The sequence below is a fragment of the Trachurus japonicus genome, chromosome 12, assembly GCF_045865225.1.
Source record: "Trachurus japonicus isolate A0001 chromosome 12, Traja_1.0".
Classification (NCBI taxonomy): domain Eukaryota; kingdom Metazoa; phylum Chordata; class Actinopteri; order Carangiformes; family Carangidae; genus Trachurus; species Trachurus japonicus.
In genome coordinates this window covers 16,487,156-16,510,615 of record NC_140918.1, presented here as the reverse complement: position 1 = coordinate 16,510,615, position 23,460 = coordinate 16,487,156, and the positions used below count along the sequence as shown (strand labels likewise).

Genomic DNA, 23,460 nt, shown 5'->3' with positions numbered 1-23,460 from the left:
GTCTGAAGTCATTAATCCGTCACTCCAGGGTGACTCAAATCGTTATATGTGACTTGTGTTGACACCTCGGCACACATGTATGCACAAATAGATACTTCTTTTTGTTTAGCCAATAAACAGTATTGACTCAGGTTAGCGCCTCCGCTTGTTCTGTTTTTTTTTTTTATTTGCACACTCACACAGATAAATAACAGTGTTTTCCTTGAAGCAAAACGGCCACATTAGTCTAAACATCCACTCACTGAGCTCTATAGAACAGGGGCTGTATTCACAAAGCTGCTAAGAATAAGAGCATTGATCTAGGATTACTGTTCAAGTCACATGTACATTTCAGATTGACTCTGGAGGTGAGGCGCCCCCTCCTTTCCCGGGATACATTACAATTATTTTATGAATACAGGCCGAGAGCTATAGAGGTAAAATTGTCCAAAATACACGTTTCACACATGAATGTTTAAACACATAGGCCTGCACAAATCCACAGACACGCACACAAACACACACACACAAACACACACTCCCTCTCTCCACTGTGAACTATGATACCATCGATACTTCTGGTCCTGTGTCCTTATTTTGATAGGAGACCGTTTACATCGATCCATATTGCTGTCAGGACTGGCTGGTCAGATCCATCACAGGTTTACTCTAACTTTGGTTTCACATTCAATATGTTTGTTTTACGTATGATATAGCTTATGAGTCTATAAAAGCACTTGTCATCAGGAGTCTGGACACCTCTTTGACTCAGATATACACATAGTGTATGAGATGATGGTAGATTCAGAGACAGAGAAACTGCAGGGCTACAATGTGGAATGTTTGCAAACTACATTAGGAGTCATTAAATGTGCTGCTTCTACGAGCACAGTGACAGTGTGGGGTCAGATCAGACTCTGAATGCATGGGTGCTGCCAATCGTCCTCCTTGTGCAGTACCTGCTGTTAACTATTGATGTTTGCTTCTATGCAATGTCCGTTTCCCCCGCCTTCCCTATCTGTTTGACCCCTGTCGGGCTAACCTGAGCTGGTCTGTGTTCACCTAACATGGCAGCGATCAGAGCCTCCGGCGCGGTCACCCCGCCGCCCGGAGACACGGGGCTGCGCGGACTGAGGGGGCTGATGGAGGAGGGCGACGGCACGGCGTCGGGGGAGACCAGCCGCTCCTTCTTAGCAGCAGAGCAGGGCGAGCGGCTTCGCGCCTGGCCTTCTTTAGAGCGAGGACAGAGGCTGAGGCCCTGCAGGGAGGGGAGGGGGTTGGAGGACAGAGCAGGAACAGCGGGGCTGCGGCTACGCCGGTGGCGATGGTGGTGTTGGTGGTGTTTGCCGGTTTTAGGACTCGGGCTGCGGGAGTTTGGAGCCAGCAGGACGAGAGTGCTGTCGTCTTCTGAGCTGACTTCAGAGCTGTCAGAGCGCTGTGTGGGGCTGTGGGCTGGTATCTTGATCTGTTGAGGATGGAGGAGCAAGCGGGCTAAAAGGAAACTACATAACCAACAGGTGGGCACACTCCATTACAAGTCAAGCATTCAAAATATTGCTTAAGTAAAAGTAAAAGTGCAGTTATATTGTCATCAAAATGCACTTTAAATATAAAAAGTTTATCTAATGGCTGTGCAACAGAATCTCCCCTATCAGTGTTATATGTATACTATAAATTTAATGAATTATTGGCATAAAATTTAGTAAACCGATACATGCATGAGATTTCCCAAAGGCCAAAAGTTCAGGTGTGCATCAGATATCAGTTTATTTTCATGGAGGACAAATAATATTCACATTTTAAAAGCTGTGATCTTTCTGCTTTTAAATGAGAACAATCAATCAATAAGACATTTGCCCATTCATCTTCTGTAAACTGACTGATCATTTAATCGACTGATCATTTCAGATGTAAGTGCAATTGTCTCAGAAGTTATGTGTAAGAGCTGTTTTCAAGTAAAATACCTCACTCACATTGCATCACTGATAAAGATTGATACAGATTTCACTAATATTTAGATATTTTCTCTTCTCGTTGTGTGACAGTTTGGGGAATGCCCCTGTTTGTGTTTGTGATAATGTCCCCATACAGGAGGCCGCGTCCATGAAGAACTGGTTTTCCCAGTTTGGTGTGAATGAACTTATGTAACTGGCTGGCACAGAGTCCAGATCATATTGCTCAGCATCAGTGATGGAATGAAACATGTGTCATATGTTTTGGTGTCCACATAGTTTCGGGCGAGCTGCGTGTCGATTCATAGCGATTAACAAGTTAGGCTGTAACTCCTTCCTCCTTTGACTTTTGTTACCTGAATGGGTGTTGACAATCCAACAATACTGTTCATATTATTGCTGTAGTAACCCAGGATGTATTCACAGTCATCTCTTGGCAAATCTTCATCTGAAAATGTCACCTGCAGACAGAGGGAGACAGAAACACAGTTCAACTAGGAGTTTGGCTGTGGAAACAACAACAGCTCTGTGGCTTTTAGTATGTGACACACCTGTGTTGCGTGCTCTCCTTTGGCCCACACATACGCCTGGTAATCTTTGTGATGTCTGAATCCAACCTGTGCAGAAAGAAACGACGGCCACAGCTGTAAATTTTGACACAGGAAGTCACACAGTGATGATACATCTTGAGCTTGTCCTGAGAATCTATAGCAAAGATCCCTGTGGGTGTGAATCAGGACAATAATGACTCAAGAATTACCTTGTATATTGCTACCCAGTCCCATGAGCTGCGCTGATAAGTGGACACAACAGTGAATCTAACCGTAGAATCTGAGACTTTACACCACTCCTTGTTTACCTGCAGCTCCACCAAGGGCATCTCCACCTTGAATGGGAACTAGAAGAAAAGAGCATGGGGTACAGAGAAAGAAGTAAACCCTCCACAACCTATACAACTAAGAGAAATATCACTACCCATGTGCAAACATAATATATGCTCATATATTACATTTCTAAACACATCTACGCACATATAGAATAAAAACATGCAATTTGATCAATTTCATATCTAACCTATAAAATATGCAGGGTTTATGTATGAATGCTTATATTTTAGATGTAGTTATGTAAATGTATTTCCATCCCAACAATTGTCAATATATGTGAATATCATATCATATTTAGTGGACCTGTGGACCACACACTCACACACATAAAATTAATAAGAAAAATCAAATATTACCAAACAGAATTTCTATATATGTTGTTAATAATTTTACATATATTAATTAAATCTATGTAATTAAGATACATAACTTTTAACATATAGCATATAGCTTTTTTTTTTTTAAATATATGTACATACACTAATTTGTATTATCGGTATTCATATGCTATAAACATATATCTTCATACATCCAGAGGAGGGATATACGTGTATAAATCTGTTAATACTATGAGCAAAAATATGAACACCACTCTTGATATCGTTGCATATATGTAATATATATATACTGGTATATATTAGATTTCTATTATGGACAACTGTCTCACATGAAGGGAAAACAGGGCGGAAACAGGCTTGTGGTCACTGATGGTGTAGCCCATGTGACTTCTGTACGTATGCTGCGTCACTTTAGTCGCCCCACCCAACCATGAGGTGAGACCCCGCTGCAGTGCTGCATTGTGGGTAGGAACTGGGGAGCCTGTACGCCGGAGGCGCCAGAGGATGCGATCGGTCCAGGCAGGTTTCCTCTTCTTAGCACTGACACAAAGAGAAGCCGCATGAGACCGAGGGAGACGGAGGCTGAGCAACACTCTCACAGGTCTAAGTCACACCACTGTGAGAATAAAATATCTATAACAATAAATCTGTGATGGGGGCGAGTAAACAGACCTGGTGTCGTATGTATGAGTGCCCACATCAAACTTATAAGTGGGTGGGAAGTTGAGCTGTCCCTCGATGAAGCCCTCCAGGATGGACTCTGTGTTTTTTGCCATGTTGAGCTGCAGAGTAAACAGATGACAGGGGGGGAAACAGAGCATCATCACACACGCCTGGATGCTTTCTGATCCAGCCCGACAGAAGGTGATATTTGCTCACTTTGTGCCACAGCACCCTCTGTTGGCTGACGTTTGCGAGATAAAAACAGGTGGCGTTAAAAGCCTTCCAGAAAAATCCATCTGTCTCTGAGAACATGTGAATGTTTTTGAAATGCTGAAGGTGCCTCACCTGATCCCGCTCCCACAGAAGAGGCAGCTTGTTGCTGTCGATGGCACATTTCACCACATGGATGTCGTAGTCCTCAATGCGGAAATTTAAATCTCCAAACCAAAACACAACACTAGGGACAGGAAGAAATACACCAAAAAAATGCTCTTGTGAGATTTTAAATTACTTGAAACATTTAAACTTTCATTCATTTCATTTTGATTTATTCCATTCATGGTATACATTCTTCACATATTTACATAATGTACACATTGTCACCATGAATGAAAAGGAGCAGGATGAAGAAAACTTATAGTAGCTACCTGCCCCTCTCTGTTGTTATAATTACATTGGCTTACTTCAACACCAATATTATACTCTATTTCAAAATATTAAAGATGATGAAACATAATAGTGACAAGAAAACCAACAAAATAGCAGTGGACACCACTCGTCTATCTATCTTTTCTTTTTTTCCCTTCTTTATTGTAAAACATCACCTTTTATGATATATTTATTATAGGTGAATGTCTGATCGGGTTAGATCTGAAACATTTAGAGCACTTCTGTGAATGAATATCTATTTGTTAAGGTGAGCAGCTTTATATGGGTGGGAAAAAAAGGATGTAAGGATGATGTCACTCACTCGTGGTCCAGCACACCGGTGGCCGTCCCTCCTTCAAACTGCTGCTGCTGCAGGATGCTTTCAAAGTCCTCCATCCGCTGCTCCAGGTTCCTCATGTGAGCCGGCAGGTGACAGTTGAGGAAGCACACCGGGTGGCCGAACACCGTCATCCTCGCGCTGACACCTCCTTTATTGCCCTTAGAGCGGGAGGAAAGGGTGAAGAGAGGACACAGTGAGAAATAGATCCTTTATGCAGAGCGTATTTTTTAAGTAAAAAAAAAAAAAAAAAAAGGTGTGTATGAACAATCAGATCTGTGTTCAGGGACAAGGTCATGTTTTTTTTTTTTGTTTTTTTTTTTCCTGCTACTGAGTCACAGAACCAGAAAGCCAGACAGCCTGCTGCTGCACTGACCTCAAAGAGAAGGAGACTGCACCAGCAGCAGCCAGGGGTGATGCTGACATCAACACGCACGGGAAGGTCACACACACTCACACTCACACTCACACTCACACTGACATATTCACCCACGCGTGCACACGCCTGCTGACAGGAGGGAGCACACAAGCCACCTATATAAACATCTCTCCTCAAGCCCCCACACACACACACACACCCCTACTATTTTTTTCCCCCCGGTGTGATAAATCTCTGAGCAGGATTCAGAGCATCTCCCTTCAATGCGTATCACGTACCCAATATCCCCCGAGTCCTGTGCGCGTGCTCTCCGTCTGCACGCCTCTGAGGAAGGGAAGGTGGCAGAATTTAGAGAAAACCAGCAGCAGCACACCCTGCATTCGCTGGGACGCCACCTAAACAGATGGGGATGGAGGAAGAATAATAATAAATTGACATGCAAAAAAAGGGGATGGGAGTGTGACAAGCATGTTTAATGTCTGACTGACCAGAACATATCCGAAGGGGCTGAGTGTGTCCATGCACAGCTCACTCCACTGGTCTGAAAAGAGAACATCCTTCAGCCTCTTGTTAATCATGGAGTTGACCTCCTGCAGTCTGGGAGGTGCCAGAAAGTAGAGAAAACGTCATTAACAAGAGAAAATGAGACATTAGTAAAAAAGGACAGTGATGTGTAACAAGAGGGGGAAGGGTGGCGGTGGGGTGAAAACGAACACAGATGCGCGAGTGGGCGCTACGGCTGTCTCTCTGGCACCGCCGAGCCTGGTAGAAACACCGTCTTACCCGATGATGAACATGTCAACGCTCCCATCTGAAACATTTGGTCCAAACAGAGAAGTGATGTCATCCGGGGGGACGGCCGATCCCACGTTCCATGTGACGATGTACACCCTGTGGAAGAACAGAAAACAGTTGGGAATGCTGCATTAGATTCAAGTGCCATATACTGCAGGCTGAAAGAGGACATAATCTGCGCTGTAATCCTCAGGGAAATAGCTTTCATCACTGTTTCTGTATATAGAAAAAAGATAAGCACAATTAAGCACCTCTTTGTACCCTGATGATGACTCAGTAGTGTGTGTGTGTGTGTGTGTGCACATGGATGAGTACTAGAAGAGAGAAAGAGATGGACCTGCCCTTCATAACTGAACTAATGGCCACACACACACTCTTCCATCACCAAAACAACTCATTAGGGCTGCAGCTTTTTATCTATTTATTTTGGTATTAAATAATCGAGCCTTCTGCTCCATTAATTGTTCAACTGTTTTGTCCGTAAAATGTGAAGAAAATATATTAAAATGTCCATCACAGTTTTTAAAAATCCAGTAACCTAAAACTGTCAATTACACATCACACACAACCAGAGTTATATTGCTTGAAAACATATTCCTTATTTTACAAGTATCTGAGACTATTTTCTTGTATTCATGTTTTCAATTGTTTTACACCATCTCATCAATTTCATGTGTAAATTTCCTCTATTCTATTGTTTTAATCCATTACCAATTTTATTTCATGTGTGCATTGGTCTCAAATTGTTCCCTTGCATACATTTGTATTATCTTTATTTAATCCAGTTTGTCAGTCATCTATAAATGACTTTAAATTGAGTTGTGTTAAAAAGTGCTATACAAATAAAGTTTGACAGAATGAACTCACTGTTTTAGCTCTACAGCTCTGAGCATTTGGCTGGTTGCTAAGTGGATCTGTGATTTCTGCTCTTAATAGAAAACTGTTTTATCAGTGTATAGACCATAAGATCTAAGGTTTCTTGACGCCAACGGTACAATTTCCAGGGTCAAAAGACTCGTTTAAAGGACCAGGCCGTTGTTTCTGCATATCAATTACAAATTGTGCAGTATATTCATTCCACTGTTTTTCAAAAGTCAATAATCTCCCCTCTATTTCCATTAATTCTGAGAGCTTATATCATATCATTTTAAAATCTATCCATCAATAAATAACAAATCTATATTACTTATATTTTGCTAAAATTCAGTTCTGCTCTGAACGTGGACATTTCTGAATATGACACTTCAACGTCCCATCAATAGACAACATCATAACACTGACAAAACAAAAATGATTACACTGATGGATTATGTTTTTAATCTAAGCATTTGATGCTGCAATAAAAGAAAACGAAGGGCTCAGCCTATATGTTTATCACATAGATTATTTAAGTATGTGATTTATTGTTAATGGGCTAAAACGTGAAAAACCATCAATATGATCTACACTACAGAGTAATGTATTAGAAAATAAGTCGGGTAAGTGTAACAGTAAAACTGGTGGAGGCTGCTGCTGCCATCTGAAGAGTTTTTGTCATATTTCTTCCTTCACATAAACACAGGTCTACAAATTGAAAGTATTTTTACGGGGCGACCGTTGTTTATGGAGGAGGAACACAACAGAAGTACGGCATGCCTCCGGGAAGGCCGCCAACAAAATACGGCTGTGTCACTCTGTCAGGTTCATAAAGCTCTTAGTGAAATTCGCAGCTTTGATTCATGTGACATGGTCTGGCACACATCAGCTTTCATACAGCCACTGCCTGCAGGACGGCCACTGCAGCTGTGTTTAGACGTAACAGGGAATAAACAGTCACAGCGGTAAAGAACAGGAACATTTAAAACAGGCGAAGGCTGGACGTGATGAGTTATTACGTGTCTCACCTGAACTCATTGTTCTCTGATGCTGGTTTCTCAGGCTGCTCTTGGCTCTGTGTTAAGCTCCCGGTGGTGGGGGTCCTCTGTGACTGAGGGCTGAGGCCGGATTTGGGGCTGAGGCTGGAGGGTGAGTTGGGGCTGAGCTGGGGCAGTCTGGGAGTGGGACTAAGGTAAGGCTGGCTGGTGAAAGACTGAGAGGGGCTGTGGGGACTCTGAGGACTGTGGAGAGGGAAGGAGGACTCTGTCGGGGAATGCGACAGGATGTTGTTGGCACTCTGGGGTCCGGGGATGCAAACTGGGATCAGATCTATGTCCTTGGGGGCTTCCACTGAGATTCTGGTCGGCTTGGGGGCAGGCTTAGTCCCGAGGGCTGTCGGTCTGGGCCGGCTGATGCTCGTCAGTGCCGTTGGAGACTTTGCGTGCCCTGGCTTTATTTGCTCCGTTGCTTTCACCGGTGCGACTGCAACCTGGACGGGGCTCAGGCCGGACTGCTTCCTGAGCACCTGCTCCGACGGGCTGATGAGGGTGGGCTCCTGAATGGCAAGCTGCGGAGGTAAACGTGGACCGCCTCCAATCAACGCACAGGGTCCAGGCTGCACTTTGGGCCCACATGGGTCCGTGTTCTTCTGCTGAATGCGATCCATCAACCTGCAAAGGAGCAGTATGTGGTGGATCATAAAACAACATGACCTGATTTTTTTTTTTTTGCCTTTGTGAGATAAAAACAAAACAGTGATGCTCACACTAAGTGACACAATGACATGGTTGTTTGCTTTCTTTGCCTATAACCATGTCTCCAACCTGTCTGCACTTCAGTCCATGGCACACAGGTGCACAAAGGACGAGCCTGCAGTGAGTGGTATAGGCTGAGAGATTGCATCACATCATATTGAGCACCTGTCCACACACCACGCTCCGCAGCCATCACCGATGATGTTGTCATGAGCAGGCAACTGGGATAAGGGACTAACTTTGGACATGTGTCCTGGATTACAGCCTCATTGCACACACCACCAGCGTTAATTACACCCCTGACCTCGTCACAAAGCCATTTCATCTCACTCTCTCACTAGAAAAACTCAGGACTCAGGTCGGCCTGCAGGGATGCAAAGTGATGCCTCAGATAATGAAACACATCATCACACTTCATCAACAGACACCACAGGCCACAAGGCGCATGCAGGGTGCCTGACATTAGGAAGACAGGAGCCACCCACCATTTTGTATATGTTCTCTCCCACACAGAAATTTAACACCTCTTTTAAGTATTCATGATATGCAAATTGGGGTCTCTGTGTCAGAGAAATGCATGTGGCTACAGTGGTAATCTGCAAAAACAGAGCAGAGAGTGAGGGTGGTCATTCAAATCCACTTTAAAAGTGAAAATGCAACTTTCAAGGTTCAAATACCTGAGGACAAATAGGCCAGTCCATGAGGCTGCGAATCTGAATGACAGCTCCATTATCATCTCCAAAGGTACGAGCCATGGACTCATGAGCAACATCACAAAGCATCGTTTTCCCCATTCAGAATCAACAGAGACACACAGCTGCAGCGGCTCCTGAAAACATCTGTCTTACCTTTCGTGCGTTTTCTTGTTTCTATTTCCAAGGTGAACCGCAAAGGTTATCTGACACATGCACAGAGGGGGGAAGCATCAGTCTCCTTTATGTCTCCAACATCAGCCGACAACGCGACAGCACGATTACACACAGACAGACGAGAGCGGGGTCGATTCGTGGTCCCCGGACCCGGAGACGGACCAGACCAGACCAGACCGACCCGGGCAGCAGCCTGCAAGACGCGCTGCGATCCGTCGGTACCGTGGCACGAGCGGACGTCTCGCGCCGCCGGGGGCTGTCAGGACAGGAGACGGTCGGACTCTTGCATGTTGATGTTTGTACTACGGGGCTACCTCATCCCTACTTAATTATCGCTGGATATAGCGCGGCACAGTTGGACGGAGCAGCTTGCGCACCGCTCGGTCAGCGAACCGCCTGCACCTCCTGCACACCGGCCGTACACGGACCCATCATCACGCGCGCCCACGGTGGTGCCTCTCTCTCTGTGCACTCTGGGTAAAACATGTGAGCACCTGGGAGGAGGAGGAGGAGGAGGGAGGAGGAGGGGGGAGGAGGGGCAGAGCAGAGCAGGAGAGGCTAAACAAAACCCTGCTGCCAGAGAGCAGCCGGCCAGAAATCTGTCCCATCAGTGACGCATTAATCTGGCATTAGTGCGTCACTGATGAGGAGCATTGATCAGCATGCCAATAATTAAATTTCACTTTGGCAAGGCTACCTTATGTGTGCTCTCTGTGCAGTCTTTTACAGCAGCTGGACCGCACTGTTATTATTAAGTCAGGCTACATTTTAGTTGTGACTGTGCCAGAAATATGTTGATTTTTATCCAAAGCCTCTCGTATAAAACACACAGCAAGTTTGAAAAACTTCCTGTTATTATTTAAAGTAACTGTAGTTCATGAACTACCTATTAAGAACATAAATTATTCAGTGTATTGAGTTACAAAGTCTATACATCTATTAGAGAATCTGCTGAGTTATTTCATTAAGTCACAGTAGCTTTTTGTAACCTGTGGTATAATGAATTTGCCTATTGTTAATGTGTATATATTAGTGCCCCTTGAATTGTCTATATCTCTAATCTATTCAATATAAATACATACAATACATACAGTAACAAAGTATGGGTAAAAATGCTTTAACTTGAACAGGAGAAGCTTCTGAATGTAATGAGTCTGTAATCTCCACTCTCTCTTCATGATTTATCCATTAAAATAAAATGTGTTTTAATATTTACTATAACATTAAATCAAAGCATTAGATACAGGCAGAGCATAAGAAATGAATTGATATTTATTTAATGTGTCTTTAATTCTCACACAGTCGGGCCTTCAACAGCAACGTCATAAATTTAGTTCCCAGATTCTCCATGGCTCTGACTGGGATTAATGCAGATGTGTAATCTCAGTGGAAGGCACTGATCCTAAGCGCCAGCTGTCCACCGAGAGCACATAGACACCCATAAGTCTCAGCTCAACATGTAAACCAGTACAAATACTACACATTAGTGTGCATTCACATTCACATAATGGATCAGATGGACGGATCAGATTCTCAACCTTTTCTCTAATAGCAACCCTAGGATAACAGCCAACATGTAAATATTTAGATGAAAAAAAGAGCATGATATTGTCTCCTCTTGTGTGTGTGTGTGATGATTGTACAAATTAAAATCACATGTCAGTCACTAAATGTAGAGTCTAAACTCGCTTCTTGGTTTTGACCAGGCCTTTCTCCACCAGGCAGCGGTAGAACTCCTGGATGTATGTGTACACACACTTCCAGTCTGGCTCTTTCATCCGGACTAAATCATCAGCGTCCAGCAGAGGGGGGCAGCCTGCCAGCCTCCTGCACACAAAGAGTGAGTGTCACTGGAAAAACGACCCGAGACAAACAGATGTCACAGAAAAGTATGCTGTCAAAACTGTAAAGGCAATTTACTACCCAGACAAGATACATCTGCATCGTCATATATGGAAAGAGAGCTCACTCTGCGGTGCTGAAAGCCAGCTGGAAGTTTTCCTTGTGCGCGTTGGGGTTGAGGATGGAGTACTCGAACGCATCAGGGAAGAACCGGTGCACCAGGGCGCAGAAGGCTATGCCGTCTTTCCAGCTGGAGGAGAAGTTCTGGATGTTCACCCCCTGTTTCATACCAGAGGAGAGGCGGTGTGGACAGAATAACGGCAAAGAATGAGACATAAGAGTCCGAGCTATGTATAGCTCCACAGGGGCAATAATTCACAGAGAAGGAGAGTCAGGGTGTGTTTACCTCATATGGCTCTGTTTTGGCCCGGCACCAGTCCAGAAGCATTTGTTTGACATTTTTAGCATTGGGTGCTGCAGCAGGACTTTTCTGGGCTGAGGCTGCAGCAGGACTGGCCTGGCTGAGGAGAGGAAACAAAAGATACACTGGATATTCACAAAGTATGGCTGACATCATCTTTTCACTTGGCAAATATTATACATGCCAGAAGTTTGTTTCTTTTTCCTTTCTTTTTTCAATCGAGTGGATGAGATTACTAGATGAGCCACACGAGAAGACTTTGCTTTGCAGAAGTTGGGCTCCCATTAAAAGGCAGTGATGCTGACATGCATCAGTAGAGATGCAGCAGGAAGATAAAAAGCTTTTCTCCAGTAAATGACTTTTTTTTTTTACCATGTAGTTAAGAAACAGTGGGTGAGTTGTGCTAGCTGTGGCTATAAAGGACAAAATTTATCATAAGTGTGAATTGAATTAATCAATAAAATACTTTACAAAAGTAAAATAGAAAATAGAAAATACTTTTTAAAAGGTCTAAGTTATGTCACCAAAAGAAGCCTGTTTTTTGGGAATGTCTGTTATTAAAAGTGACTCACCTGCCTGCTGGAGTGGAGGCTGATGGAGAGGACTGGCCTGTTGTTTCTGGATACATGCAGAGAATCAGACTCGTATCAGTACAGTTTGAGTTTTCATTGTTCTTTTAAAACAGTAAACCAAGTAGGATATATTGACTGCCACACTGTAAATCAGACTCACTGTTTGACGAAGGCTGGTTCATGGATGCTCTGCCTACGCTGACAGTTACACTTGTGCCTCCTTTGCTCTGAACCTGCTGTTTCAGCTCCTGCTGCCTCGTGCCTCGGTCCTGCTCCCGTTTATCTGATGACAAGACCGTGGAGAGTTTAAGATCATCACTTATGGCTAACTCTTGGATCAGAGCACATAGTTTCTTAAGTGTTTACCTCTCTTCTTCTTGAGCAGGTCCCTCAGTGCAGCACGAATCTTTCGTCTCTCTTCAAAATCCGTTGCATCGTCCAGCTAAAAAAAAAAAAACACCCAGGTTACAAAACATAGTTAAACAGACAAACACAACTCTGGACAGTATTTGAAAGCTCTGTATTTCAGTTTCCATTATTTTAGAAAAACGAATAATTCTTCCCATCCCATTCGCATGGAAAACGTCTCTTTTTGTCAACTGATGATGTAATTTCCCTCGCATGATGGTGAGAGATGAGTCACTGACTCACCATCTTGTTGAGAACTTCTTCATCCTCAATAGCAGCCAGTTCTTCGCTGGTCACCGAAGCCGCTCCGCCGTCAGTCTTTGACTCCATGTCTGAGGAGTGATTCTGGTCGGATCGTGTGAGAACCCGGCCTTGGAAGACAGTCAGTAAACATGCATAAACAACATGAGAGTGGGGGACACATACAAAGATGATGGAAAAAGTGACCTTCACCTTTCTGATACGTCAACGGAACAAGTTGGATTAAATAATCGAACGTTTATCACCAGTGGAAATGTTTGAATTGTGTAAACAGACCAGATAGTGCCTTGTTGTTTACACTAAATAATATGCAAACCTCACAAACACGGCATAAAGACTGCATCTGTTCTACTTGCAGTCTGCTGCTCACTAATTCAAATATAAACATTTATTTGAGTCTTAACAGACACAAACCGAGCGGCCATGCAAAGCCATGTGTTTGACTTACTGGAGTACCCCTCAGAGTATCTCAGCAACTGGCTGAGTGCGGCACAGAAGGGGCAAAAACACGTACAAATATAGTAATGTAGTGGAACGAGACCATTTCTAAAGGAATCTGATAACAGTGTGAAACTATGTGCTCAGACACAGGGATACAGGAAGCCGAGGTAAAGCTTTGTGGCAGAAGGTCTGAAAAATAAGGTAATAAAATCTGAGAAATCTGAAATTGAGATCAATGTTGGGTGGCTGTTGAGGTGCAGTATCACTCACCTGTTTGTATTGATGTTGTCTTGTGACTGGTCTTTGGAGCTTCTCAGAAGTTTTCAGCGCTCTCCTCTGATCTCCTCAACTCCTCCTGTGGACTGGGCTCAGGCCTGACATCACACCTCTCTCCGCCGAGCTTCTTAAGCATTCATGTTTGGAGAGCAAGTGGAGGTTGCTTACAAGAACCACCCAAGATGGGAAAAGGAGGAGGAGGGAGAGGAGGAGGAGGAGGAGGAGGAGGAGGAAGAGGGAGAAAGGCTTCAGGTCTTTGTCCATCAATCTCTGTCCCCCTTCAGTCCAGTCTCGCCTCCTCTTGTCGCTGCATCCTAAATATATGATGTCATGTGAAACTTTATTAGGTCTTACCTCAGCTAAACTCACTCACACTTTTTTTTTTTTTTGCTTGACCACAGTTAATTTGGAGAGGGCTGCAGACAAATCATTGAGTGGGAAGTGAAGGGGTTAACAAGGACAAATAAGTAGCACTGCCTTATTCAGGCAAAATACTGACCACTGAACCCTGTTTACAGAGGCAGAGGAATCTCTAAAATGGAGCACAGGGCACACACACACACACTAACACACACATCCATGCCATAACACAGGCAAAGAACTATGAACTTCAGTGGGAATTAGTTTGTATTTAACTCAGAACCTGAATCGAATGAATGAGAAAACAGACAAATTACTCCACCAAGTGGTGAAGGCTCCTAACTGCATTAAAATAAACGTGGTGTGGTTCGGTTCGGTACAGTAAATCCTTTTTAACAGCAGATATACACTGCCTGTCCCCCCCCCCCAAAAAAAAGGTCACCACCTGGATTTAACTAAGCTAATAGGTAAGAGCCTCTCATTGGATAATTACTGCATGGATGATTATGTTTCAGCTGGCAACAACTTATTTAACCCTGACTGAAGCAGTCTCATTTCTTAAAGACACATCCTGTGCTCATGGAAAAGATGTTAATCTGTTTCAGAAGGGTCAAATTATTGGCATCAAGCTAATAAAACATCTAAGAGGATAACTGAGACTACTAAACTGAGTTAAGAACTGTCCAACGCATAATTAAAAACTCGAAGAATAGTGCAGGAACCATCATCTTCAAGGAAGAAATGTGGTCCAATGTGCCGCCACAGAGTCCAGACCTTCACCCCACTGAGAATCTTTGAAAAATTAATGCAACTCTGGACGGAAATAAATGTTGTTACATTGCAGAAGCTTATCGAAACGATGCCACAGCAAATGCGTGCCATAAACAAAGCTAAAGGCGGGCTAACAAAATATCAGTGTGACTTTTTTTTTTGGACAGGCACAGGTGTATTTGACTTGTCATAGTGAGGAAAGGACCCTGAAACTGACACAAGTGATGGATGATGACTAATTATTTTCATTTTCTTTTTTTTTTTTGAATAAACATCAGCTTTACAATGTAATTCCTGTCCAGGACACTAACTTCTGTGTAGAGCTGACTTCAGACATGCAGGAGGTGTCACAGAGTGGGGTTACATAATCTGATGTAGGCAACAACACTGACTCAGTGTGTGGTGGTTGGTTTTGTTATTTTATTTTTTTTATTGTACCAGTCAGTTTATTTTTATTCAAGCAATTGCAGAATATGTATATATGAATCGCCCATACATTTGCCTCTAAACAGAAGCACCTATATGGCTGCTGTTGGAAGTTATTACCAAACAATCTGACAAGAAATGACAAATCAAATCTCTTCTACAGTGTGTCCCAATAAGGCATGAGGCAATCGTTTTCATTCTTAAACCAGGAGAGTTTAAACCAGCCGCATATGACTAGAAAATACATAAATATAATAAAATAACTATTTACATCCAACTAGCTTTGCAAACAATCAAAACCAGTATGTACACAGGAACTATAGGCTTTGAAGGCAGCGTCTTCATACCCTGTCAGTGCAACTGTTGCTTTGCCCCACACCCATAACATACTCAACATGATGTCCATGAGAACAAGCAGCTCAACCTGCCGAACTGACACAAGACTGCGAGGGGTTAACTGAGTACAAAACTAAAAAAAATAAATAAAAAAAAAAGGCCACTGGGGCCATTCTGACCATAAAATCTGTATTTTAAAATGACAGGTGTTACAGATGACTTTACTGAAACGATAAAATTAGTCTTTCACATGCAGCAGTTTTAGTGTGATCGTTGAAAAGCTGCTTGATCTCAGTCTATAAATGACTACGGTAATGACCGAACACAGGGGCATTATAGGTTGTGTTTAACAGTTGAGGTATACCGTAATGAAAAAGCAGTGAAACCATCTGCTGTACATAATATTTAAAACAGAGGTGACTATATTAAACCAACACCGCCAATTATCAAACTGAAAAATAAAACCATTTCATATCTTATTTCATTAATTTAAACTAACTCCAGCATCATTAAAAGTAGTTTAGATTCTTATATTAATTTTCAATATGAAATGACACTCAGGAGAATATAATTTTATATAATGGCACTGATCTGTGATATATCAAAACATCTTTGTATAGTCCTGCTTGCAGTTATTCTTATGGCAACAAATGCAGAAGATGACAGGTATCACAAATAAACCTTGTTGTATGGCTTCGTTGATGTGTCATAGTGTGGGAGGTCAAACTGCACGTGAGCATTGATCATATCTGATAGTACCAGTATTGTAATGTGACACGACTAAAAAGAACTTAGTAAACATTCGTCATAGCACACATGTAGGAGGAAGTGAAACAAAGAGACACCCACGTTGTTTTAACGCTTTCAGAGGGAGCAGCGGTTCGCACCTCTCTGCTTAATGCGCCCGACTCTTCTCTACAGGGAGAGGTACAGGAGACACCACTGTTCAATATTACACATATGAATGTGCAAGACACTTGAGAACCAAAGTCGACAGCATCACAAAGCCAATGATTGCTATGCCCTTTCAAAAATAAATATTCTCTTCCACATAAATATTACAATGGGGATAAAATATGTTTTGTCACAAAGTAAAAGCATACCGACAAATACTGAGAGAAAACACAACACTGTCCAGCAGAGGTCAGTTTTTCTTTTTTTCTCTTTTTTTTTTTTAAAGATGTGCTGCTAAACCAACTTTATAAAAACCTCACCCATAAAAAGGGAAAAATGAAACCCACATTGGTTGGGATTTAAGACACAACCTTAAAGGACAGCTCAGTCTCCTTTTTCATCTTCCTCCATAGGGAAAAGACAGCTAAAGCTGAGTGACACTCCTTAGAGAGCTCCTGAACCTAATTATCGAGGTACGCCGCGGTGAGTGTACTGTTGTAGAAGAAGATGGAAATAATTGGACTAATTCTACAGAGAGATCTTCCTCTCAAGCTGGTATGAGAACAAAATCTAGGCCTGAAGTGGGAAGCCACATCAAGGTTCATAAGGGGAGGGGGGGGAGGACAAAACACAGAGCTCAGGCCTCTTATTAAAAATGTGCTTCAGTAGAGGAAAAGAGGCGTCTCATTGCACAGAAATGTTGGCTTTGTTCGTCATTGTAACGTTGCCTCTGAATAAAGGCTTTAGCCCTACAACAACAGCAACAACTGCAGTGTCCTTAACATGCTTCCTGCTTTACATACCAACAAAGAAAAATAAAAAAGCTGCCAAAATCCAGTCCCTTACCATGACTGGGCCAGGTAAATGTCAGGTAACAGTACCGTTAATGTATACTTTTAATACAAATAGTGCTCATTCAAATTTGAGGCGGAGCGCCTCCCTCCGCAGTCGACTAAAATTCACAACCGCCACCCCGAAACCGTCGATTAGAGCCCTCTACAAATGAGAACATTTTTCACAGTGGAGTAGTACGAGTGACAGTGTGAATACCTCATGAGGTATCAAACAGTTTAGTGTGCTCATGCATGCATATAACCCTATAGGCTATGGATGAGTGATTTACAGATGAAGGAGAGAATTTAACCATCGTCGCAAAACATAAAGGCAACCTTTTCCTCTCTACAGACATCAGTTCTGTGTGACCAGAGGAGAAATATATTGGCACAGTGAGGAAGTTAAAAAAATGCTAACACTTTATAATAAGTAAACACTATTAAGCATTAAAGACTGAATTCTTCATTTATAATGCATGAATACTCATTAGTATGTAGTTTATAAACAGTTAAAATGTTTTACTCATCATTGATAAGCACTAACTATAGTTATAAACTACATACTAATGAATATTCATGTGTTACAAATGAAGAATTCAGTATTTATTAATGCTTAATAGTATGTACTGTACTTATTATAAAGTGTTACCAAAAAATTAAATAAAATGTAAAAAAACAAAAAAAAAAAAAACATTTGTCACATTGTCAGTGACAATGGCCTTATAAGGTCACACTCCCTCTGCTGCTCTTGACCACTTAATGACACAAAGGACAGAGAATCAGAGCCAGGATTTCTAGTATTTTTCCCCCCCCCATCTACATTTTATTCTCTCCTTCATCCTCACGTTTCAGTCTATCTTGTCTTCCTGTTTGCCGTCTGTTCTCTGCTGATGATATGTTGGTTCGGATGCACAAGCTTCGTCCGAGTCCTCTGCGCATGCGGTGTGAAAATCCACCCGGTCTGACCCTTTGGCTTTGGCCTTGCGTGCGTCCAGGTAGCTGACGATGAACTCTGAGTTCTGATAGATGAGCATGCCGGACAACGTCAGCACGGCGCCGGCGCAGCTGAGGGCGGAGAGTTCGCTGCCGAAGAGCAGCTGCGACAGGAGCAGGTTTCCGACCACGCTCAGGTTGCCGAGGATATGCAGGGTGACGGCCGAGGTGAGCGTGATCACGCAGCAGCTGGCCAGGTTGTACATGACCGAGCCCAGGCAGCTGAGCAGGATGAAGACCCACAGGTGGCGGTCGTAATGCAGCGGCGACTCCAGCACGGCCCAGTTCTCTAAGGCCAGAGCCGCCACGGCCAAGATGCAGAAGCTGGGAATGGACATCAGGTAGAGCAGGAACACAGAGTTGATTTTCTCCTCCTGGAGTAAGATGCCTGATTAGACAAAGACATGTAGACGTCAGTTACAAACATGACAGTACTGGTAGAGTCCTAGAGGGAAGACAAAAGCAAGATCTCAATGTCTGGACATGTGGGAAGTGAAACTCCTATTAAATCAACGGCTGTTTTAGTGAGAGCTAAAGCAGCTCTGACCGTTCGGTTCGCACACTGTAAACACTTAATTGGCATCAAGAACCAAACCTGTGAGGACTGAGGCTGTGACCTTTAAGCAAACAGACATGCACAGCCAAGATGTGTCAGAGAAAAGTACCTGTTAACGAGACTATTACAGCAACAGCAAATGAGAGAGAGGATGAAAATAGCTTGTTGAAACTTGAGACAACATTGTCTGGCTTGTTTGGATCCCGACAATGGTTTTTACTCGTGATAAACAGTCAAAGTAAACTGCAGCAAACTCCTTCTGCTGGACCTAGTTCTCAAAATCTGCTTCAAATGCAAAAGCAGGACAAAGACTTTCGCACCTGTGTGTTTATTTAATAAAGCAAACACCTTCTAAACCCATCTGCAGTCTTGAGCGTTGAGAGTTTACTAACATTAGAGCATTTGAGTATTTCAAATGACGACCTTCTGGTCACAAGCTCGGCCATGTAACCATGAGGTGACCCCTCTGCACTAAGAGGTACAGACTACAGTAAGTGTGTAGCATTACATTCCTCTGAGCAAACCTGAATAGCTGCTTTTGTGTTATGTAACAAATGTAAAGACGGGGCTTCAAAAAAAAAAAAAAAAAAAAAAAGTATAAACACATGACTTTCCTTCTGACAGCTGCAATGTCATGGAGACTAATAATGTTAATCCACTGCACACACCGACTTTAATGCTATTCCTGCTACAAAACTCCCCTGAAAGCACAGGACATTAGATAAATGAGGACCATATGGGATAAATGTAATTGTAATGAAAGCTCTACACTGCCTCATACCTTCAGGATAAACTACTCACTGATCTCCAAGGACAACCAACAATGAAACAATAATTCTTAAATGGCTAAATATGAGTCAAAGTTTTTCTGGGGACATCGTGTTTTGTTTTTTTTACGTGCAGCATTAGAGGAAACAACATCTGCAGCCGCTCTGACCAGTTACTCAACAGCACGTCTGGGCCTCTCAGTTTGTTTTGGAATTTCTCGAATGCAGTTCACAGAAAAATGGGTGGCAATTCTGAGAAACTACAAATGCACATTGAATTCATTGGCTTGTGAAAGGGTGACTAAAAACTCCTTTGTTAATTTGAAGAAAAAACAAACAAAAAAAAGTTCTGTTTCTCTGAATGTTTTTCTTGGCTTACAATGAAGTGAAAGTTTCAGACACAGCAGATCAGCGTGTCCTCAAAACTCCACCTGCTCTAACTCATTCACACACATTGATGTTTGTATTGTGTTTCCTAGGAAACCAGAAAATACGCCACTGTGACATACCACGCTAATGTGCGGGTGTGTTACTGGACTAAAGAGTGAGTCACCCAGTCACTAAAAAGTTCCAGGACGGACCGCAGACTGCTGCGGTGTCCCGGGGGGAAAAACACCGAAATACCCTCTGATGTCCGTGGAGTGAGGAGATTTCCAGTTTAAAAATACATGCAATTAACTGAGGGGTTTCTCTCTATGGCTGAAAAAACACACACAACCTAACTAACAAGTCATTTAAAAGGAGTAAAAGGAGTACTACTCACTCTGCTGAATGGACTTGACACCCCTCAACATGGTTGCTGCGAACACAAAGAAGCAGCCGGTCTGATCGAACTGGACCTCTCCCATGATGCTGAAGGAGGCTCCCAGACAGATGGGCATCATGGCCGTGTATTTGAGGATGTGATGCTGTTTGCCCAGGATGAGTGTGGAGATGGCCAGAGTGAAGAGCGGAGTGGTGGTGTAGATCATTTGTGCAAATGACAGCTGGACATAGTTCAGACCCATGTTCCCGAAGGCGATGCTGGCACAAAACGTCAGACTCAACAGGAACACCTTATATTTGGCGCCGGGGGTCAGATCCTGCTCTCCGGCCCCTCTGTGGCGGATCACCCGCAGTTTGATCAACCCATAGTCCACCACTATGGCTGTGAGCATGTGCAGAGCCGACAGTAGCAGAGGGTACCTGAAGTTGTAAACGGCAAATATCCATTTGTTGAGGCTGGAGATGGTGGTGCCCGTCACGAGCCAGACAATGACAGCGGACAGCAGATGGAGCATCTCTGCGGGTGGCCTCCTCTTCCTCCCGCTGCTGCTGCTGCTGCTGCTGCTGCTGCTGCTTCTCTCCTGGAGAGTCGCCTCGCATTTTGAGAAGCCATCGGCGTTGATCATGTTCGTATCATTGTCCTCTCTGCAAGGCAAACACATGTTGAATCCGTAGGCCAACAACAACAACAACAACCTCTCATCTCCAAATCACATTCATGACAACAACAACAGATCGATCTTCTTTTTTTTTAGGTGCTGGAACCGCGCTACACAGCTGTGTTTCCTCCTTCACTGCGGTGTGTGTGTGTGTGTGTGATCGCCCGGTCTTTGTTGTGTCAGTACACCAGCAAAAAAAAATTTCAGCACCGCCTATAGACACGTGTTTCTATTTTGCATGACTGGCTGGTTGTGTAACGTGCCTTGCGCGCAGGGAAACATGACATATGCAGGAGGAGCAGGAGGAAGACCGACCTTCCGAGGAAAAAGAGAGCAGAGCAGAGGAGAGGAGAGCAGAGCAGAGGAGAGGAGAGCTGTTCAGGGCGGGATGGGAAACACTAGGCGTCTTTGCTTCCCCACGACGGGGACGGAGGGGATTGGTTATCCTCGATATGCAGCAATGGACTGACGGTGACGACTCAGTCAGTGTGATGCACCAAAACCACAGCAGGGTAGTAAACACCACGGGGGGAAAACGGAGGTACTGCATGTGCCTGTAACTAAATATTATAAATCTAATACAGCCAGCGTCGCAAACAGTTCACATGAGTTATGTTTTTTTTCCCTCCTCCACTCTCTCTGCTGTCTTTAAATAGCAGCTTACCTAATTGCCAGTCAGAGGAGATCTTGTGATTCCAGTTCCCAGTACTGGGTCAGAAGGAAAATCCTGACCGCTCGCTGTGTTGTTCAAATAAACAGCAATAACAACAACAACAACAACAACAAGTCCGCTTGTTGCACCAAACGAACACAGAGCAGGACAGCTGCGGTTCATTCAGTCAAGGATGATGAGCGCGTTTCAATCAATTAACGACACTTCCCATAAAACAAACCCACCACCGGGGGAGGCAACAGTTAACACAATAATAGCAGAACAGTGCTTTTGTTTGATAAATAAAAAATAAAACATGAACGGTGGGTTAAGTTAGCCGACCTCTGCAGAGGACCGAGCCGTCACTTGACACCAGTCGGCTGTCTCTTGTCTCTCTGCTCTCCAGGCTTCATGCTAACGCTAGCTGGTAGCAGCACTCATGCTGCGTTCAAGACAACTCGGAACTCGGGATCTCCCGAGTTGAAAACTCAGATTTCAGACTTCAGAGCGTTCGCTACCATTGACGGAGTGGTTGTTGTTGTTGTGTAACTTCAGACAACAGATTCTCGGAGAAGTCGGGGTAGACTTTTCTGTTCGCCGACTTTCCCGAGTGCGAACTCCGACATGAGGTTTTCCTTCCAAATGGGAGGTCGGAAAAATGCCGAAGTTCTGAGTTGTCTCGAACGCAGCATCAGACTGCGCGGAGGGAGGCAGCGCCTGTTAGCTAACGTTGGGTCGTTAGCTTCAAAACAAGGCAGCGGCAGCAGCCGTTACCGTCGGTTACGTCACGATGTGTTTTAGCTTTCAGTAGTTACATAAACGACACCGACAACACGACTGACACGGGCCGGGTCTGACACGGCTCAAGAGCCTCGTCGTTTCCTTTGTTTTGATTATTAGTATTTACCTTGTTCGTCGACGAGTACCTTGACAGCACCGGCAGCAGCATCCCCCAAATCTCCGTCGGTCGGTCGCGGAGCTGTCAGCCAGGCCGGAGCAGGCGCACTTCAGCACCATTGGCTGCTCCATTTAAAGGGCAGTGCCACTCATTCATGGGCGGCTTATTCACAGTGAATGGTGCAAACTGAGTGCAACTTCAAAAGTGTGCAGGATCTGACGCGTTGGAGTCTGCAGCTGAACATAAAAGCGTGAAATGTCACAGAAAAAAAACAAACACTGTGTGCCTATTATAATTGGCGGTGTAGCGCCCGGCGGGTTTCATTTGCAAAAATGCAAACCATTTCCTATAAAACATGCATAGGCTCGTTGTTCCACTTAGAGTAACAGTGCAATAAACAAGACTCGTCTCAGTGCTCAACTTCCCATTTTTTATTTATAAAAAGAGGAGATGCAGTTTGTTGATCACGATATTTCAGGGTAAACTTTATGTACACAATTAAGATTTCAGTGTGATTATGTATGACTGGCTGTGAGCTTAGCTACACGGGGGAATACAGGTTTATTTTCCTATAATTCTACATTGAGGAAAAGTGATCAGAAAAACAACTATGGAGAAGTACTGTACATTATCAATGGAGTGTGGAAAACTATTATCTAGACTGTACTGTGTAGCAGATGAGTTGGCATTTAAGGCTGGACGTGGTAGGTCTAAATAGAGTACAGTCATGATTTAGAGTTTACAGAAGGTCTAGCCTGAAAGTCTAGTGAGTTGGCAAGCCTGTAATTTATTGTCAGATGAGAAGTTACCGGTGTCTGGTTTGTTATTCTCCACTCATGACAGCAGTTGGCATCCACCTAGGTGAAGAAACAT

At 43.6% G+C, this 23,460-nt stretch overlaps 3 protein-coding genes across 6 annotated transcripts; all 3 read right to left on the bottom strand.

Moving 5' to 3' along the window:
- Positions 1-140: 140 nt before the first annotated feature.
- Positions 141-9,908, bottom strand: inpp5ja (inositol polyphosphate-5-phosphatase Ja). 2 transcript variants are annotated; one of them, XM_085793546.1, is made up of 13 exons: positions 9,436-9,908; positions 7,862-8,503; positions 5,967-6,074; positions 5,672-5,780; positions 5,462-5,578; positions 4,790-4,965; positions 4,165-4,276; positions 3,829-3,938; positions 3,486-3,696; positions 2,692-2,829; positions 2,483-2,548; positions 2,288-2,392; positions 141-1,444 (listed from the first exon to the last, which is right to left on the bottom strand). In XM_085793546.1, exons 1-13 carry the CDS (start codon positions 9,492-9,494, stop codon positions 965-967), a joined length of 2,433 nt encoding a protein of 810 aa, XP_085649672.1. In that variant the 5' UTR covers positions 9,495-9,908; the 3' UTR covers positions 141-964. The 2 variants fall into 2 exon arrangements, with proteins under 2 accessions (XP_085649672.1, XP_085649673.1); XM_085793547.1 differs by having other exon boundaries at positions 1,178-1,481; positions 9,436-9,595.
- Positions 9,909-10,708: 800 nt separating this feature from the next.
- On the bottom strand, positions 10,709-13,852 carry smtna (smoothelin a). Its single transcript, XM_085793569.1, has 8 exons — positions 13,672-13,852; positions 12,943-13,070; positions 12,658-12,733; positions 12,452-12,574; positions 12,292-12,337; positions 11,705-11,819; positions 11,426-11,577; positions 10,709-11,283 (listed from the first exon to the last, which is right to left on the bottom strand). The coding sequence occupies exons 2-8, from the start codon at positions 13,027-13,029 to the stop codon at positions 11,136-11,138; spliced, it is 747 nt and encodes a 248-aa protein (XP_085649695.1). The 5' UTR covers positions 13,030-13,070; positions 13,672-13,852; the 3' UTR covers positions 10,709-11,135.
- Positions 13,853-18,107: 4,255 nt separating this feature from the next.
- Positions 18,108-22,831, bottom strand: slc35e4 (solute carrier family 35 member E4). 3 transcript variants are annotated; one of them, XM_085793556.1, is made up of 3 exons: positions 22,597-22,831; positions 20,377-21,023; positions 18,108-18,678 (listed from the first exon to the last, which is right to left on the bottom strand). In XM_085793556.1, exons 1-3 carry the CDS (start codon positions 22,716-22,718, stop codon positions 18,146-18,148), a joined length of 1,302 nt encoding a protein of 433 aa, XP_085649682.1. In that variant the 5' UTR covers positions 22,719-22,831; the 3' UTR covers positions 18,108-18,145. The 3 variants fall into 3 exon arrangements, with proteins under 3 accessions (XP_085649682.1, XP_085649683.1, XP_085649684.1); XM_085793557.1 differs by lacking the exon at positions 22,597-22,831 and adding an exon at positions 22,032-22,136; XM_085793558.1 differs by lacking the exon at positions 22,597-22,831 and adding an exon at positions 21,702-21,981.
- Positions 22,832-23,460: the final 629 nt, after the last annotated feature.

Excerpts from the sequence above, each read along its gene's own strand:
- inpp5ja (XM_085793546.1), bottom strand. The coding sequence starts at position 9,494 with ATGTGTCAGATAACCTTTGCGGTTCACCTTGGAAATAGAAACAAGAAA. Across the intron at positions 5,579-5,671 it reads GCCCCTTCGGATATGTTCTG|GTGGCGTCCCAGCGAATGCA; the intron begins GTCAGTCAGACA and ends CCATCTGTTTAG. Across the intron at positions 4,966-5,461 it reads CAGGACTCGGGGGATATTGG|GGCAATAAAGGAGGTGTCAG; the intron begins GTACGTGATACG and ends TCCCGCTCTAAG.
- smtna (XM_085793569.1), bottom strand. The coding sequence starts at position 13,029 with ATGGAGTCAAAGACTGACGGCGGAGCGGCTTCGGTGACCAGCGAAGAA. Across the intron at positions 11,820-12,291 it reads GCCTCCACTCCAGCAGGCAG|CCAGGCCAGTCCTGCTGCAG; the intron begins GTGAGTCACTTT and ends TCCTCTCCTCAG. Across the intron at positions 11,578-11,704 it reads CCAAAACAGAGCCATATGAG|GGGGTGAACATCCAGAACTT; the intron begins GTAAACACACCC and ends GGTATGAAACAG.
- slc35e4 (XM_085793556.1), bottom strand. The coding sequence starts at position 22,718 with ATGGAGCAGCCAATGGTGCTGAAGTGCGCCTGCTCCGGCCTGGCTGAC. Across the intron at positions 21,024-22,596 it reads GGTACTCGTCGACGAACAAG|AGAGGACAATGATACGAACA; the intron begins GTAAATACTAAT and ends TTTGCCTTGCAG. Across the intron at positions 18,679-20,376 it reads TGTCAAGTCCATTCAGCAGA|GCATCTTACTCCAGGAGGAG; the intron begins GTGAGTAGTACT and ends TTGTCTAATCAG.